This window comes from Urocitellus parryii, chromosome 2 (genome assembly GCF_045843805.1).
Source record: "Urocitellus parryii isolate mUroPar1 chromosome 2, mUroPar1.hap1, whole genome shotgun sequence".
In the NCBI taxonomy this organism is placed as follows: domain Eukaryota; kingdom Metazoa; phylum Chordata; class Mammalia; order Rodentia; family Sciuridae; genus Urocitellus; species Urocitellus parryii.
The window spans coordinates 105,712,977-105,731,414 of NC_135532.1; the positions used below are offsets into that span (position 1 = coordinate 105,712,977).

The following is an 18,438-nucleotide window of genomic DNA, read 5'->3' on the forward strand; positions in this document are numbered from 1 at the left end:
ACTCAGGAGGTCAAGGCAGGAAGACTGCAAGTTCAAGACCAGCCTTGGCAATTTAGTGAGATATTCAGCAATGTTCAAAATGAGACTTCAATGTTCAAAATGAGATATTCAAAATGAGACTCCATCTGAAAACAAAATAAATTCACTCAGTGGTAAAGAATCCCTGGGTTCAACACCCAGTAGACCACCCATCCAAGATCTAAGGAATTAATAAACAAATGAAATTTCCCCGCATTAATCCTGATTACACAGACGGCCTACACCCCAATCATTTGGAATATGCGCGTCTACACTGCTTTAAATTGTGGCTATGTACTAGTGCTGCAGTCTGGCTGGGCACAAAATAACCGTGCCGCCAGGAGGCACTTGTAGGTTCAAAACAGGAACCCTTTTATTGCCTGAACTCCTGAGAACCCACCCATTTGGCCCTTCCAGAAACCACCAACCGGAAATCCCTCCTCCGGAACTTCACCAACCAACATGAACTCCCCAGGAATCTCCATAAGAACTCCAAAGTAGCGGGTGCCCAAGGCGGACTGCAGGGATCTATATACAACTGAATATGCAGCAGCTTAACTTAACCATTACCATCACCTCTCAACCACTCCCTTCTGGCAAAAATGCCATGCGTCATCCTGACTAGGCTGTGGCCCTCAACATACTAGTATCTTAGTATCTAATCTCAAAACATTAGTTTCTTTGTTAGTCTAACTTTGTAGCCTACTTATTATTATAAAATTTGTTTTTAAAGACAAATAACATATATTTGACCATCTGATTAAATAAAGCAGCTGTCAACATTCATTTCTGTTCTTTATTCTTATTCACTTAAATTCATGTTAAACAATTCCAAGGTTTTGTTGCTTCATTTAAAAATGAGATATATTTTAAAACAGGTTATATTTTAATATTCAAGGTTTATATATTCTAACTTTTATATGTTATATGCTACAATTAAATTCATTCAACAAGTGTTTATTGAATATGCATCATGTGCCACACATCATGCTAGGGGCTGGGAAATATAGTTATTTCCTGAATATAGTAAAGAATAAGACAGTTAAGTTCCCTGTATAACAGCAAACACTTGAAAATGGAAATGACAACCTGTGTACCCTATAATTTGAAACTTTAAGTTTTCATAACCAAGATGCAAGTTTCAACAAAAATGCACAGAAGAGCTAGGCATGGTATTGAACACTGTAATCCCAGAAATTTGGAAGGTTGAGGCAAGAGTATTACAAGTTTGGGACCAGCCTTGGTAACTTAGTGAGACCTTTTATCAAAATTTAAAGAATGAAAAAGGCTAGGAAAGTTCAGTATAGTTCAGTAGTAAAGTACCACTGCCATTGGGGAAGGAAGGAATGCACAGGTAAGTTTTTAGAGAGTAGGCTTAGCACAACAAGGTAAATGTATTTGACACTATTGAACTGTACACTTAAAAATGGATAAAATTGGGGGAGGGAGGAAAAGTGCAAATACTGAGGATTAACATGGAGCAAATTATATTCCATCCATGTATGAATATCAAAAGGAATGCCATATTATGTATAACTATAATGCACTAATAAAAATATTAAAAACGGGGGCTGGGGTTATGGCTGAGTAGTAGAGTGCTTTCCTAGCATGTGTGAGGCACTGAGTTCGATTCTCAGCACCCCGTGTAAATAAATAAAATAAAGGTGCATCAACAACTAATAAAAATATTTTAAAAAACATTAAAAATGGTTCACATGTTTAATCCTGTAATGTACATTTTAACAGAGCTTTCTGGATCAAGAGTATTGGTGTGGTGGTGTACGCCTGTAAACCCAGCAGATGCTGAAACAGGAAGATCACAAGTTGAAAGTCAAAAAACAAACTGGGGATGTGGCTCAGTGGTTAAGTGCTCAATCCAGTACCAAAAAAACTACTACTAATAATAATATGCATTTTCAACAGCAACAATATTGCTTACATCAAGACCAAAATTATTGTGTGTGTGAGAGAGAGAGAGATAAAGAAGTACTCTAGTATATAAACAGATACACAGAACATCTGTGGCATTCAAATTCCATGAAAGTGTGGTAGTGATTAGGAGGAAAAAAACGCCCAAAGGGCTTCCTAGCAGAGAGGCAATAATGAAAACAAAACCAACCAAACAAACAAAAAATGGTTTCACATTTAGCTGCAACATGCACTAGTGGATAACAATTGTTTTTGTGACTGTTTTCTCAGCTATGTTAAGATTAAATTAGTGAATGCATGCATGTAAAGCAATACCCATTCCAAGGCAAGTGCTTAGTGCTTAACAAATCTTAGCTATTTTGATGTCAATATGCTGGTTAATAACCACAAAGAAAACTCCACATGTTCTAAGAGTTTATGTTAGTTATATGACCTTTGTTGATTAAAGATATGTGTTTACATTTTTCCTTTCCCCAAATCCCAATTCTATGACAATAAAACAACACACACACACAAACACACAGTCTCCTTTAAGCATCCCCAGAGCCTGAAAATACATCATACTCCTAGTTTTATGACTTAGCCAAAAGGAACAAGGTTTGTACCTGAGGCTCATCATTAGATACAAATCAACCAGAGATTTCTAGAAAAGAGTAAATGGGGCTGGGGATGTGGCTCAAGCGGTAGCGCGCTCGCCTGGCATGCGTGCGGCCCGGGTTCGATCCTCAGCACCACATACAAACATAGATGTTGTGTCCGCCAAGTACTGAAAAATAAATATTAAAAAATTCTCTCTCTTTCTCTCTCTCTTTTTTTTTTTTAAAAAAAGAAAAGAGTAAATGGACTTATGTTGATAGATTGTTAAAAAAAGAAAAAAAAAAGGAGGTGTGGTGGGAAGGCTAAAATGCAGAATATTGCATTGGAAACTGGAACAGTTGTATCTGCTCATAGATGGTCATAAATTGGTAAGCCCCAAGGTCTGAAGATATGTAAAGAATGAGTTGGTGCAAGAGTAGAAATCAGTTGCTTTTTGTCCCCCCCCCCCCCAGTGCTGAGGATTGAACCCTTGTACATGCTGGGCATGTGTTCTGCCATTGATTTGCACTCCCAACCAATGATGATTATTTGAAAAAATGTCTCTGGAATTGCTTTCCTCTCCTTTCACAGTGGTGGTACTATTGACTCTAAAACCAAATCATCAACTAATCTCCAATGAAATGGAGAATCTGGATAGAAGCAAACTTTCAGATTTATACAGCTATCCTTACTTTAACTCTTTTTTTTTCCTTTCAGTGTTGCGGGGACACTAACAGGGGCAAACATGCTGTTCACCATTTGGGGACCCTCAACTGAAGTCACTAGTCTTTTTCTTTATAGAGTCCAATAATTTTATTAGACTATGTCTTGGTAAATCAGGTACAGGGTACAGTCTTTTAATACACAATTTTGACATTCATTTTAATTTTAGGAAAGTTATCTCTCTATATATTTACTTATATATTTATATATGGTGTTGGTGGACCTTTATCTTATTTATTCATAAGCAGTGCTGAGAATCAAACCCAATGCCTCACACACCAGCCCTAGGAAAGTTTTCTTTTAGTATGTGTTGTTGCATTTTTTCCCAAGAACCCCTATTGCTTACAATTTTCTCTTCTTTCCATCTCTTTTTTCAACCTGTCTTACAGCATTATTTGCCTTTGCCTTGCTTACATTTTAGGTTTCATTTCTAATTTTCTCTAGGTTCTGTCATCTTATCCCGCAGTTTTCATAATTGATATATTGTTCTTTCATATCATATAATTTTCTTAGTGCATTTCGGCTCATTCTGAGAGAGTGGGTTATAGTTTTGCTGTTCTGTGGGCATGTTTTTAACTGCAAAAAAAAAAAAAAAAAAATTCTGGGGGAGGCCTTGAGGGATCAGTCCAGGGCCTTGCACATGCTAAATGTGTGCTCTGCAACTGACCTACATTCCTAGCCCTTTACTGTATGTTTTTAATGTCTGTAGCAATGTATTTTCCCTATAATAACTTTGTATGCAATCCAACTTCAATACTTTTTGTTGCTCATTTCAGTGTAAATTTAATTTTCTTGAGCTTTTAGAATGAGTAGGGTTTCAGAAAAGCTTTAACTTGACAAAGCTCCCTCCTCTGGGTAGTATTAAAAAAATTTGGTGGTTGTTTTTTCAAGATTTTTTTGACTCTAACACTCCTTAACTTTTATCTGAATAGTCTCCTCTTTTCTCTTCTTGTCTGTACTGCACGCTTTGTTATAAAATTTTATTTCACTCTCAGCAGTTTCTCCTTAGAGTGGGCTCTGCCTTGGCAAGCCAGTTTTGAGAATGCATAGGAGGGATACTGCTCCTGTCTCTTTGGTCTTTCAGAATAAAAGCTCTCCATTTTGGCTATGGCTATCTAGTTGACTAGCACAGTCTTTCAGTGAATAACTGTCAGTTGTTCTGGAGTTCTGGTCTGAGGTCCAACATGCTTCCTTTTCCTCATGCTTTCTTTGTCCTCTTCTAGCAGTATTTTGACCCCAAAGTATCATGGAGATACCATGTCACAAGGTTTGTTGCAATTGTTTTATTGATTTTAAGTTTCACTATCTAGTTTCACTTTCTGTTTTCAGGTGAAGATTCAGAGGCTGAAAAACTGTGTTACTGTCACCACCATTACCTTCCTAGAAACCACTCCTTCTCCTAATTCCTTCTTCCCTGGACTAGTTTCTGAATCACTTGTGACATATTGAGGTATTGCCATCTTTAAGTATTACTTGGAGAGTAGTTGGTAGTCCTTAGTCTCTTTGTGATCAGATATCTAACAATATCACTTTGGTGCACCTAGTTTTAAGGTTTACTACAATGAAATTTTTTAACAATCCTATTCTCAGTTTCTATCTAGTGTAAAGTGTTCACAAAACCTATCCTTAGTGTCCATGTGATAAAAATGCCTTTAAGATTACTTATGTTTTCAGTAACAAAATTCCTCAGAATAGAGAACCCAAAATATTTTCACTAAACCAAGCTCTCTGTACTGAATAAAAATATTATCAAACAAATTATGTGTTATCAAGTCATTCTGAATAGCATTCACCTTATTTTTTCATTTTAGAGGAAAAAGTGACTCAAATACTTGTTGATTGAAGGGTCCAGGAAAAGCCAGTTTGTCTCTATTTCTGCAATATACTAGTATCCTTTTAAACCTTCCTCCCAGGAATAAATGTCCCTGTATATCCAACTCAACTTATGCTCTAAACAAATGATAGATAAGCTAGCATTTTGGAATTTCTGGTAAGCTTTTTCTAAAATCTCAAATTAGATTGGAATCCAGTAACAAAACAAAATAAAAAATCCTTTGCAGAAGTTTAGTGCTATCTTTTTTTTTTTTTTTTTAAAGAGAGAGTGAGAGAGGAGAGAGAGTGAGAGAGAGAGAGAGAGAGAGAGAGAGAGAGAGAGAGAGAGAGAGAATGAATTTTTAATATTTATTTTTTAGTTCTCGGCGGACACAACATGCTTGTTGGTATGTGGTGCTGAGGGTCGAACCCGGGCCGCACGCATGCCAGGCGAGCGCGCTACCGCTGAGCCACATCTCCAGCCCAGTTTAGTGCTATCTTTAGGCATTTAAGTACTTGAAAAAAAAATTAAACCATAATGTAATAACTGCCACTATTAATACAATCTAATCAGGTATATAAATTTAATTTAATCAGGTATATAAACTTTCCAAATGACTCCCCTCCCCCACCCCCGTCAAACATAAAATGTAAAAAGATCTATTAAATTCATTAAAAGTAAGAAACACTAAAATATCCCCCAAAGTCTAGTTTACCTAACAGACCACTGTTTTCCTTTCACAGTTCCAGTACATAAATATATAAATATACATTTTGGACTCTACACATAATCATTGTTCTGTGCTCACTGCATGCCAAATGTTATTAGTACCAATAATGTTCTCGTGCTCTCTAATGCACTGAAGCCTCTAAAGCCCTCCCCCGACCCTATTACTATTATTTTCATCATTATTATTTTTGTTATGGCAAAAGGGGGTTGATATTGATACCTTTTTTCCTTTAGAGGTACTGGGGATTTAACCCAGGGGCGCTTTACCACTGGGTACTTTTGATAGTTTCCAATCCTTTTTATTTTGTGACAGGGCCTCGCTAAGTTGCCAGGCTGCCCTCGAACTTGTGATCCTCCTGTCTCAGACTCCCGAGTAGCTGGGGGAGTTGATAATGTATTTGAGATAATTGAAAAGGCATCATAAATATGAACCATCAGCCACGACAAAAAGTCTAGGTGCTGCGAGTGAGGTAGGTGGGATGCAGCTCTTTCTAAGGGAAAGTAAACAAGGTGATTCAACTGCGGAGGCGGCTGTTATTGTTTGTACGTGGGTCTGCTCCTTTGGTGGGCTGGGGGATCTACGGGGGTCTGTCCTTCAGTTTCACCCCTCCATCAGGGCGGAGGAAACCTGCAGCTGCCTGCTGAGGGAAGGGGCGAACTCGCGGAGCGTTCCCACCCAGGACTTATTTCCTAGTCGCGGAAGGCCCTGCCCGGGCAGGAGCTGTCAGACTAGCCGGGAGCCCCACGGGTCTGGTAAAAGGAACGCAACCCGCCTGTGGCACCTCAGTCGGTTCACCCAGCGCCCTCAAACCTCCTGTCCCCCGGCCTACGCCCCTCCGCCAGCAGAGACGAGCAGGAGGAAGCTGGAAAGCTGCGGTCCCGGGTGGGCAGAGGGCCGCGGAGCCCGGGGTCCTCGGCCTTCTGAACCGCCGCCCGCGCTCACCCACCTGATGCTCTTTCACCACTTCGCTGAGGCAGGGGTACCGCTCCGAAATCCATCGGTAAAACTTGGGGACTCCCATTTCGACAGTCAACACTAATTGCAGACAGGGCCAAACCGAAACTAAACGCCCCGCCGGGGCCTACGCCGCCGCCTCCGGCCGTCGCTCCGCCGATGACAACACACCGCCCAACCGACCATAGAGAGCGCCCTGCGCGCCTAGAGCGGCGGGATTCGCGGCCGCGTCCCGGGGCGGGGCTTATTCCCGTTGGCCTCGCCGCCTGAGGCCCAGGTGCTGGCGGCGGCCTAAGAGCTGTGAGGATCTCTGAGCCTTAGCCCTGAGAATGCCAGCTGATGGGATTGTTGGAAGGGTGCTGAACACCGACTTTTATCCTGGCTGCTTCTGCCTCCTTGTGTTGCTAATCAGTATTTTTTCAGCACGGATTTAGAAAATGTCTAGCGATATATTTGACTTTATTTTGCGATAGCTCGTTATTTTCTTAGGAATGTAAGCCTACAGTAAAGTTTCCTTTAAAAATATTTTTTGGAAAAAGGAAAACCTGCAAACAAAAAACAAAGCGTGCTTTTCGGGCGTATGCCTGTAGGTCTCTACTATTTTGCTCAACCTATCTCAAAAATAAAAAGGGGTAGGGATGTAGCTCAGTGGTAAAGCAACTCGAGTTCAATCCCCAGTGCCAAAAGAAATTGTTTTAGAAAGAATCAACCCCATTTTTCCAAACACTTGGACAGGACAGGAAGAGGGTTGGGATAAGTGTAGCTCAGTGGTAGAGTGCTCTGGGTTCCAGTACTTCCAAAACAAATAACCTGCTCTTTTCGAAAGTTGCGAAAATTTTTCTGAATTAGAGGGCCTTTAACTGTAAACATTAGGCCCCTGGAAGGAAATTATATGTTTAGTTTTCACAAGGCTGAGTTCTATTGTTAACTTATTTCGAGTTTTCCAATTATTTGAATGTAATAACCGCATTGCTGCCTAATTATTTTAAGTCTTCGGAAAAAAATTTTTAACATTTGATTATTTTCCGACTTTAAAATCTCATGCAGTTTTGAGTGTTGCTATCTTCTATGAACACTAGATAGTGCATTCTAGTACACCTGGAGTATGGCAACATCTTTAAATTTTATAGAATGTTAGGAATGGTGGTGTAGTTCGAATGTAGAGTGCTTGCCTATCATGTATGAGGCCCTGGGTTCCATTCCTAGCACTGGAAAAAAATAAAATAAAAACAAAAATATTACAGAATTTTATTCACATTTCTTGAATTTTTCCCCATCACACTTTCAAACATACTAAAAAAGACTTTTATTATTAAGCGAACTTAATCATATGCTATTATGTTTGACTCTCTCAGGCTGTCAGTTCCACAAGGACAAAAGAGGCAGTTCTGTGTATAAGTGTACAGAAATGCTGGATTTAATTTTGTTGTCAAAATGAATCCTTATGCCAACTATTATTTTTTTAAAAGAAACCAATAAAAATTGTAAAATGAAATTAGGCTGGCTTGTTTTCTTGCAAATACTTCTTTAACCATATGAATATATGATGTTTCATTTCTTCAATTAGAATACACCATGTGTGTTAAGCAATTTATCTTAATAACATATATTATCTTAAAACATTATTAATAGGGCTGGGGATATAGTTCAGTGGTAGACTGTACACCATGTGTGAGACCCTGGGTTCAATCCTCAGTACTGCAAACAAAACAAAACAAAACAAAAACCACCCAAAACACTCTTCTTATTAACAATCAGAAAGAAATAATACCAGTTGCTCTGAAAACATAAAGAAACTTATGTTGTAATTTAGAATTAAATATATATATATATAAATATTGAATACATTAATTCTAGATAACATTCTTTGAAGTAATTGCATTTCACATATATGGGGTCCAGCCAAGGTACATTTGGCATAATAAGTTTTCATCAGTAGCTTCTTGTATAAGGTAATGCACATGTCCTTCAATAGATAATGGCAATCCTGTCACTCTATTTCGGGTCTTGATTACACCTTGCAGTCGCTGCTCTATGTCAAGAACGTGGGTCTTGGCCTAAAAAGAAAGACAAAGTCGTTAGGACTAATGACTCAATAACATGTGGTGTTGGTAATTTAGAATTTCTACTTTCTTGATATTTAAATAAATATCAACACTTTTTACTAATCAATACCCCTTTGAAACAGCAAATTAAAAAAAATCAAATTCAGTAGAGAGATATTGATTTTGAGGCTTGTTATATTAATTCAACATCAACTGACTGGACATGTTTCTGGACTTCATGAAATAGAGGGAAACTCTTTTCACATTATAATTCCAGAAAAGTAATAAATTTAAATAATTTGTTTCAAGGGCTAGGAAGTAGCTCAGTAGTAGAGCACTTGTCCAGGATGTGCAAGACCCTAGGATAAATCCTTAGGACCACACACACAAAAATACAAAACCAACAAAAAGGTGCTTTCAATGTGTATAGACATTATATATTTGAATGAATATTCTAATAATAGCAATAATGCTCTAATAACCTAATACTTAAATTACATTAGCGCATACAAATGGAAATTCTAAGTGAGCTACTTAGAAAAAAAACTTCACATTTTTTCTTCTCTTAGGAAAACAGCATATCAGAATATAAAAATGAAAATGATGTTATCAGAAAAACAATGCTCAGGCTGGTGGTGTAGCTCAGTAGCACAGCATGTGCTTAGTATGCACAAAGCCCTGGGTTTAATCCACAGGACATATATCACATTAAAAAAAAAAATCCTTAAATCTATTCTAACTTAGTAAAAATGGTCATCTGTAAAATTGAGACTTAACTAATTTTAGTAAGGAATTAACTGCTACATTTTTCAAGATGGCTTATGGCACATATCACTGTAGTAAGGCTCAGATATGTTGTTCTGTAAACTCAGGCAACTTGTGTCCAAGTTTTTCCCACTGTTATTTCATAACTGTAAGATGTTTATGTTAAACAAGTATGTCTTGTTGTCTTTTATTACATCAATGCTATGTTAACATTAGAAATAACAATAAAGAAAACTTAGATTTCAGAGTAATCAACATTCACTTGAAATATTTTAAGAATTCAGTATTCAGTTCTCATTTGTAAGACATACAGTATTAGCTCATATCAAGTTGCACCTTCTGCTAACCTTTTCATTGACAACTTCCCCAGTTTCATTCAGTGTTGCTTTGGAATGTCCTTTTACTGGCTTACTCCACTCCACAAGAGGATCATGTAGAAAAGTCTTTAAGACACTAAAATTGAAACATATGGTTAATACAATGATATCTTTGCAAAAAAGAAATCTTGCTACAGTCAACACTTAAGAGTTAGGTGAAGGATGAGAAGCTTAGTATAATACTCTGTAAGAGACATTACTACTTTTTCAGTAAGGTTATGTGAAATTTTTGTTTTGTCGTGCAGAGAAGGGAAAGATAGGGAGATAGAAGCAAGACACAAGATGGTAGGAGGTGTTTTTTGAGGGCAAGATGAGTTCTGTGTGCCATCTCTAAATGTATACCATGAACTGATAAATGAGTATTTACTGAATAAATGGATTTTATCCCCTGCCATATCATTAATGCCTTCGGTTACCACCAGATCTTTTGTCTGTGCTCTAGACATCAAATCCAACCACTTATAGGAAATACCCACTTGGATTTAATACAGGCACCTCAAACTCAGTATCTCTAAAAGAAAACTCATTACCTTTTCCTAACTACTACTCTTGTATTCCCCAAATCAGTTAAGAACAATATTATTTTCCCAGGAAAAAAATCTAGTAATCATCCTTGCTTCCTCTTTCTCTATCATCTGATTCCACCTTTTTAGACTCTCTACTTACCTCCATCTCTACTGCTACAACATCCTCCAATGCACCATTGTTTAATACTGGGTTTCCACAATAGTCCTTAGTTTTCTGGCCTTTAGTCCAAACTCTAATTATTCTACAATATAAACCAGATTGTCTCATTTCCTTCTCTTCTATCTTTTTTGTTTCTTCTTAAAACCCTCCAATTACTTCTGGTTGCTCTCAGGGTATAGCTTAAATGTGAAAAGAAGCTTCAAGTAGTCCTGCATAATTTAGCCATCATTTCTTAGCACCAACTCTTTGAGGGATAGCCTCTAGAATACAGTACAGTAGTCTTCTGTGTTGTGTAGTTTCAGTTACATGTGGTTTGAAAATATTAAATGGAAAATTCAAAAAAATAATCAATTTTTCAGTTTTAAATTGTACCCTTCTGGGTAGCATGATGAAATCTCCTGCTGTCCTACTACCCCTGCCCAGCATGTGACTCATCCTTTTGTCTAGCATATCCATGCTGTGTACCACTCCACCTGCCTATTAGTCAGTCACTTAGCCAGCTGATCTATCAGAATGACTGTCATGGAATCCCAGTGGTTATGTAAGTAACCCTTATTTTACTTAACAATAGCCTCAAAGTACAAGAATAGAGAGGGTGGCAATTTTGTTACAGGATACTGTTGTAAGTGTTCTATTTTATTATTAGTTATTGTTGTTAATCTCTTAGTGTGTCTAACTTATAAATTAAAATTTATCACAGATATATAGTATAGAAAAAACATAGTACATATAGAGTTGGATACTACAATTGGTTTTAGGCATCCCCTGGGAGTGATGGAACATTCTTCTGTGGATAAGGGGAGCTCTTGATTACATCTCTCAGGCCATGCCTTCACTTAATTTGATATTTTATCACTCTCAGGACACTCTTTTCCTCTTTGCACGGTCAACTCTATTTATCTTTAAGAAATCCAGCTACTTCAGAAATTATTTCCTGACTTCCCCAAATAAAACAAGGGCTCCTGGGTAAGTGATTCATAAATGAAATATTTCCTCTTTCAGAGGATTTGTTTTTCCTCATGTTTAACTAATATAACCAGTATATTCTACCACAATGTTTGATAGAAAGATTTTAAATACCGGAAGTGAATAAAAGAGCTGAAAAGTCCTTTAAAAATCTGTTTCCCATAGCCTAATAGTTTACTTAGAAGTGAAAGACTTTTATCTCTAAGACCTACAGGACTATGCTCTTACCTGATCTATCTGACATAGATCTAACTAGGACAGTTAGGCAATTGCAAAGGAAGAAATAAAACTCTATTTGCAGATGATGTGCTATTACAGAGAAAATCTTCAGGTATCCACAAAAATAACTATTAGGAATAATTAAGGAGTTCAGAGAGTTTCAGGACACAAGATCAATGCTGTATTTCTATAAAGTAGCAATGAACAAACTGAAAATGAAATTAAGAGAAAATCTCATTTAGAATAGAATCAAAAGGAATAAAATTCCTAGGAATAAAATTTTAAAAAGCTGAATACAAGATGTGCATACATATCTATAAAATATACAATCTATAAAACATGGTTGAAAGAAATTAATGACGGCTGGGACTGTAGCTCAGTACAGCGCCCGTCTCACACCTCTGAGGCACTCGGTTCGATCCTCAGCACCACATAAAAATAAATAAAGATATTGTGTCCATCTACAACTAAAAAATATTTTAAAAAGAAATTAATAAATATTTAAATCAATGGAAAACATTACGTATTGATGAATCAGAAATTTTAATATTGTTAAGAAGACAATAACCTACAAATCGATTTACAACCTTAATGTCATTTCTATCAAAATCCAAGCTGGCTTTTTGAAGAAATTGACATTATGATGCTAAAATTCATATGGAAATGCAAAGAACCTAAAATAGCTACACAAACTTGAAAAAAGAAGAACAAAGTTGAAATACTCACATTTCTTCATTTTAAAACTTACTACAAAAATACAGTGATAAGGACATTCTATAGATGGCATAAAGTTAAACAAAGAAATAGACTGCTGAATAGAATTGTTGAAAACCAACTGAACATTTCTTTTTTTCAAGGTACTGGGAATAGAACCTAGGGCCTTGTGCATGCTAGGCAAGTATTCTACTACTGAACTCTACAGAGAGCCCCCAGCTGACCATTTCAACAAAAATGCAAAGACAAGTGCAGTGGCATACACCAATAATCTCAACTTCACTGGAGGATGAGGTGAAGAACTGGAGAGTTCTAGGATAGAATGGGCAATACAAACCCTGTTTCAAGGACACACACACACACACACACACACACACACACACACACAGTTAGACAACCAAATGGAGAAAAAACACTCTTTTCAAAAAATGGTGTTGAGACAACTAAATACACATGGAATATGGATCTGCACCTCACACAATGTACACAAAAACTAAAAATAGATCAAAGATTAAAATAAAAAAGCTTGGTCTAGGGATGTGGCTCAAGCGGTAGCGCGTACACCTGGCATGCGTGCGGCCCAGGTTCGATCCTCAGCACCACATACAAACAAAGATGTTGTGTCCACCGAAAACTAAAATAATAAATACTAAAAAATTCTCTCTTTCTCTTAAAAAAAAAGCTAAAATATAAAGCACTTAGAAGAAAATTTAAGAGTAAATATTTTTGAAGTTGAATTAGGCAATAATTTTTACATAAAACATCAAAATTAATGAAAAGAAAAATATACATTAAGACTTCACCAAATTTTAAAACTTTGGTTAGGGATATAGCTTGGTGGTACAGTGCATGCTTATCATGTGTAAAGCACTGGGTTTGAATCCCAGCCTCATAAATAAAAAAAACATTATAGTTCAATGAATATCGTCAAGAACGTAAAAAGATGGGAGAAAATATTTGCAAATCATATGTTAGGAGGATCTTGTATCCAGAATATGTAAAGAACTCTTATCAACTAAGGAATAAAGGACAAATTATCCAATAAAAAAGTAGGCAAAATTCCTCACAGAAATAGGAAAAGCAACCATGAAATTCATCTGGAAAAATAAGAGAACCAGAATAGCTAAAGCAAGAAGAGTGAGGCACGTGGCACCACTATACCAGACCTTATATACTACAGAGCAACAGTAACAAAACAGCATGGTATTGGCACCAAAATAGACAGAATAGAGGACACAGAGACTAACCCACATAATTATAGTTATCTTATATTAGACAAAGGTGCCAAAAACATATATTGGAGAAAAGATAGCCTCTTCAACAAATGGTGCTGGGAAAACTAGAAATCCATATGCAACAAAATGAAATTAAACCCCTATCTCTCACCATGCACAAAACTCAACTCAAAGTGGATCAAGGACCTAGAAATTAAACCAGAGACCCTGCGTCGAATAGAATAAAAAGTAGCCCCAAATCTCCATCATGTTGGATTAGGCCTTGACTTCCTTAATAAGACCCTTATAGCACAAGAATTAAAATCAAGAAATAATAAATGGGATGGATTCAAACTAAAAAGCTTCTTCTCACCAAAAGAAAATAATCAGTGAGGAAAACAGAGAGCCTACAGCTTGGGAGCAAATTTTACCACTAGCACATCAGATAAAGCACTAATCTCTAGGGTACATAAAGAACTCACAAAGCTAAACACCAAAAATAAAAATAAAAATAAAAATAAAAAAAGCCCAATCAATAAATGGACCAAGGAACTGAACAGACACTTCTCAGAAAATTATATACAATCAATCAACAAATATATGCAAAAATGTTCATCTCTAGCAATTAGAGAAATGCAAATAAAACTACTCTAAGATATCATCTCACTACAGTCAGAGTGGCAGCTATTAAGAATACAAACAACAATAAGTGTTGGTGAGGATGTGGGGAAAAAGGCACACTCATACATTGCTGGTGGGACTACAAAATGGTGCAGCCAATATGGAAAGCAGTATGGAGATTCCTTGGAAAATTGGGAGTGGAACCACCATTTGACTCAGCTATCCCACTCCTCAGTCTATACCCAAAGGACTTAAAAACAGCATACTTACAATGACAGCCACATCGATGTTTATAGCAGCACAATTCACAACAGCTAAACTGTGGAACCAACCTAGATGCCCTTAAGTAGATGAATGGATAAAGAAACTGTGGTATATATACACAATGGAATATTACTCAGCAATAGATAGTGGGGTTGGGAGGGGGAGCATGGGAGGATTGGATGAACTCTAGATAGGGCAAAGGGGTGGGAGGGGAAGGGATGGGGCATGGGGGTAAGAAAGATGGTGGAATGTGATGGACATTATTACCCTAAGTACATGTATGAAGACATAAATGGTGTGAAGATACTTTGTATACAACCAGAGTTATGAAAAATTGTGCTCTATATGTGTAATATAAATTGTAATGCATTATGCTGTCATATATGACAAATTAGAATGAATTTAATAAATTCATAAAAAAATAAAAAACTTATACATGATGAACTTTGAAAACATTCTAAGTGAAGAAAGACAGACACACTTATATGAACTGTCCAGAATAGGGATAATCACAGAGACAGAAAGTAGAATAGTGGTTGCAAAGAGATGGCTGGGGACAGGGAGGTGGATGTGGGAAGAAACAGGGAATAAATGCTAATCCTCATGCTTTTTGAGGTCCTGAGAATGTCTTAAAATTAGATGGTGGCCATGGCTGCACAGCTGTATGAACATACTAAAAAACACTCAAGTATATGCTTTTAAAAGGATGAATTTTATAGTTAGTGAATTATATCTTAAGCTATTATTTTAAAAAATGTACTTCAGCCAATGCAAAGTAGTTTTTATATAAAGAAAAACAGAGACCAGTATTTATATTCAAGGTTATTGCTAAATTATTTACAAAGTATAGATGATTACCTCATTAAAGGCTCTCTCTGATCTCGCATTAGCCTCAGTGTAACTTCACAGGCTCTTCGAAAAAGACCCTCTGTTCCCATTGGACCCATTCCATTAACCATGTTATGAGTCAGGCGAAATGGTACAATTTCTGGAACTTCAAAGGTTTCTCCCTTAAAAACATTGAGTATTATTATAAAGTAACAAAATTAGAATTTAAAGATCTTTACTCAAAGAGTTTGAGACTTCATGTCTAGACTCCTGTAGCAAAGAGCAAAAGTATACTGCCAGGCACAGTGACACATACCTGTCATCCCACAAATCCAAGAGACAAGAGCAGGAGGACTGTAAGTTTGAGGCCAGCCTCAGCAATTTAGCAAGACCCCTCGCAATTAGTTACACCCTGCCTCAAAATAAAAAAATAAAAAGGACTAGGGATATAGCTCCATGGTAAAGTGTCCCTGGGTTCAATCCCCAGTACAAAAACAAAACAAAAAAAGAGGTAAAGTAACCTCAAAATATTTGTTTGTAACTTCTTTTTTTTTTTTTTCGGTACTGGGGATTGAACTCAGGGGCACTCAACTACTGAGCCACATCCCCAGCCTATTTCGTATTTTATTTAGAGACAGGGTCTCACTGAGTTGCTTAGCATCTTGCTTTTGCTGAGGCTGGCTTTGAACTTGCCATCCTCCTGTCTCAGCCTCCCAAACCACTAGGATTACAGGTGTGTGCTACTACGCCTGTCTTGTAAAAGGTTTATATTGTGCAAGAGTCCATGACTCTGCCTTTGCTTTTGAGAAACTTAAAGCACAATTTTATCTTGGATAAGATCTAGAAAAATCAATATTGCTCTTTCACTGATATGGTATAGTGAATACTATCATAGAGAATTTTTAAATGATGATTTAATCTTAAGTTTCCATAATGTCTTTCTTAAATAATATATAAAGTACAGACAAATATTCTCATATATTTTTTCTTTCATTAAGATTTCACTTTACAACAAGAGGAAGAAAGATACAGTCACATAACCTCAGGAAATGAAACATGTCATAACTTGAGTTTTTTATTTTCTGCCATTCTCTAATGAGCCTTTCCTAGGATTCTTTTACCTTCCAATCTGTTACCCTATCTTCCTCGTCTGTATGATTTATATCAGTGGTTTGTCTTTGATTTATTCTAGCTTGAGTCTATGACCTTTCTTGGTTTCCTGTTACAGCACAAGACAACTAACTCATAAAAGAGAGAGATGAAGAAAACAGCAGACTAACCTACCAAATCTGCTCTCCAGGATTATAATGTTAGAAAATTGTAGGGAGCCTTAGAGATGAGTCTAATTGCTTTAATTTATTCCTAAGCCTCACTCTGGACTTATAGAATCTGAAATCTCCTGGGATATTTTCTAGGTGTTTCTTTTTTGTTTTTTCTTTCTTTCTTTGTTTGTTTTGTGATCCTGGGGACTAAATCCAGGGTATCAGACACACTGGGCAAGTGTTCTACCACCAAACTACACATCCCTAGCTCTGTACTTTTTAAAACTGTTGGATAATTTTGATCTGCTGCCAGATTTAGAAATCATATTACTTTTTATCTCTAAAACTAAGTCTCAGTAAAATGAACTGATTAGCACATGTCCACATAACTAGTAGCCAACTGAGTTAGAACTTAAAGCTATGCTTTGGGACTTCAAGTTCATTGCTAGGTTTGCTATTTACTACATCATTCTTCTAAGTTCTCTTCATTCTAAAATGCTTTACGATGGAATCCAATGATGAAAACCAGGCATAAAACTCAACTTGACTCAGATTTGAGTATAAATGTAAACAAGAGGTTTATCTAGGAAGAATAGTTGTTGAGGAAAGGCAACTGAGAGAGAGAAAGAACGAAAGAAAGAACAAACAAACATTTAAGTCACATCACATACCTTATTAAAAAGACAGTTGAAATCTACATGTACACATTCACCAGTCAAAGAATCAAAAAGAATGTTTTCACCATGGCGGTCTCCAAGCCCCAGGATATAACCAACCATTGACATCACTGCAGTAGAACGGCAGTATGCTGATCTGCTACTGTACCTATGGATGTATTTAAGTTTAGGATAAGAAAATTAAGTTGTAAAGCATGTGTGCTTTTCACCATCATGGATTTGTTCATAAGCAGGATTCAAGGAAAAAATGCATTGATGAATTCTATTCTGCTATTAGAAGTTATCCTGCCAATGTACACGTATAGATGAATACTTTGTACTTCTGGAAATAAATTTTATGATAGTTTTTGTGATGAAGTTCATGGAATTGTCTACTGTTGTGTAGGTCTTCATGTCTCCCAGCTACCACTGGTTATATCTGATAATAAAACAGCCCAAAATTCTCTTTGCAGAATACTCCTTAAATGGGTTTGACGACTGTTACCAACTGGGAGAGATGTATTCCAAATAATTATTAAACACCTCTTATAATTTAAAAAAATAAAAATAAAAAAATAAAGGAGATATGATGTTTATCAAATATCCTTATGCCAGATAAAGCAACAAAAATCTAAAGTTTTCAAAATAAACATTCAGCTATTAACAACATATTATATTCTTGGTAACTTACCATGAAGTAGGATCAGGGAAAGTTCTCAGAAACCACTCATGAAAAACAGGGGGATGCCTGGGCAGGAGAAATTCTTGGAATACTTTGAGTTTTTCAGACAAAGCTGCTGACTTTGGGAGCATACACTGACGAAGTTCCTTTCCTGTCATATACACTCCTGCAAGGCAGGGTGATTTCCATTAATCACACAGTCAAATAAGAAAAGGAAGAAAGCATTTTTCTTAAAGTAGAACAGGAAATGTCTACTTTTTCTCAAATTGTTATTCAAAAAACATAAAACAAATAAAAAACTTGGGCTGAGGCTGTAACTCAGTGGCAGAGCACTTGCCTAGCATTCGTGAGGCATTGGGTTTGATCCTCAGCACCACACAAAAAGAAACAAAATA

General features: G+C 36.7%; 2 protein-coding genes across 2 annotated transcripts in view; both read right to left on the minus strand.

Annotated features, from left to right (window-relative positions):
* The window catches only part of Xrn1 (5'-3' exoribonuclease 1), a 122,208-nt gene extending 114,311 nt beyond the window's left edge, over nucleotides 1-7,897 (minus strand). The window contains exon 1 of the mRNA XM_026385012.2: nucleotides 6,736-7,897. Within this exon, the coding sequence (XP_026240797.1) occupies nucleotides 6,736-6,810 (75 nt within the window). The 5' untranslated portion in view covers nucleotides 6,811-7,897. The remainder of the gene's footprint in view (nucleotides 1-6,735) is intronic.
* Nucleotides 7,898-7,975: 78 nt separating this feature from the next.
* Nucleotides 7,976-18,438, minus strand: part of Atr (ATR checkpoint kinase) — a 103,881-nt gene continuing 93,418 nt past the window's right edge. Inside the window, exons 43-47 of the mRNA XM_026385019.2 lie at nucleotides 18,053-18,209; nucleotides 17,377-17,530; nucleotides 15,474-15,625; nucleotides 9,901-10,006; nucleotides 7,976-8,800 (exon numbers count right to left, since the gene is read on the minus strand). Of these exons, the coding sequence (XP_026240804.2) occupies nucleotides 8,627-8,800; nucleotides 9,901-10,006; nucleotides 15,474-15,625; nucleotides 17,377-17,530; nucleotides 18,053-18,209 (743 nt within the window). The 3' untranslated portion in view covers nucleotides 7,976-8,626. The remainder of the gene's footprint in view (nucleotides 8,801-9,900; nucleotides 10,007-15,473; nucleotides 15,626-17,376; nucleotides 17,531-18,052; nucleotides 18,210-18,438) is intronic.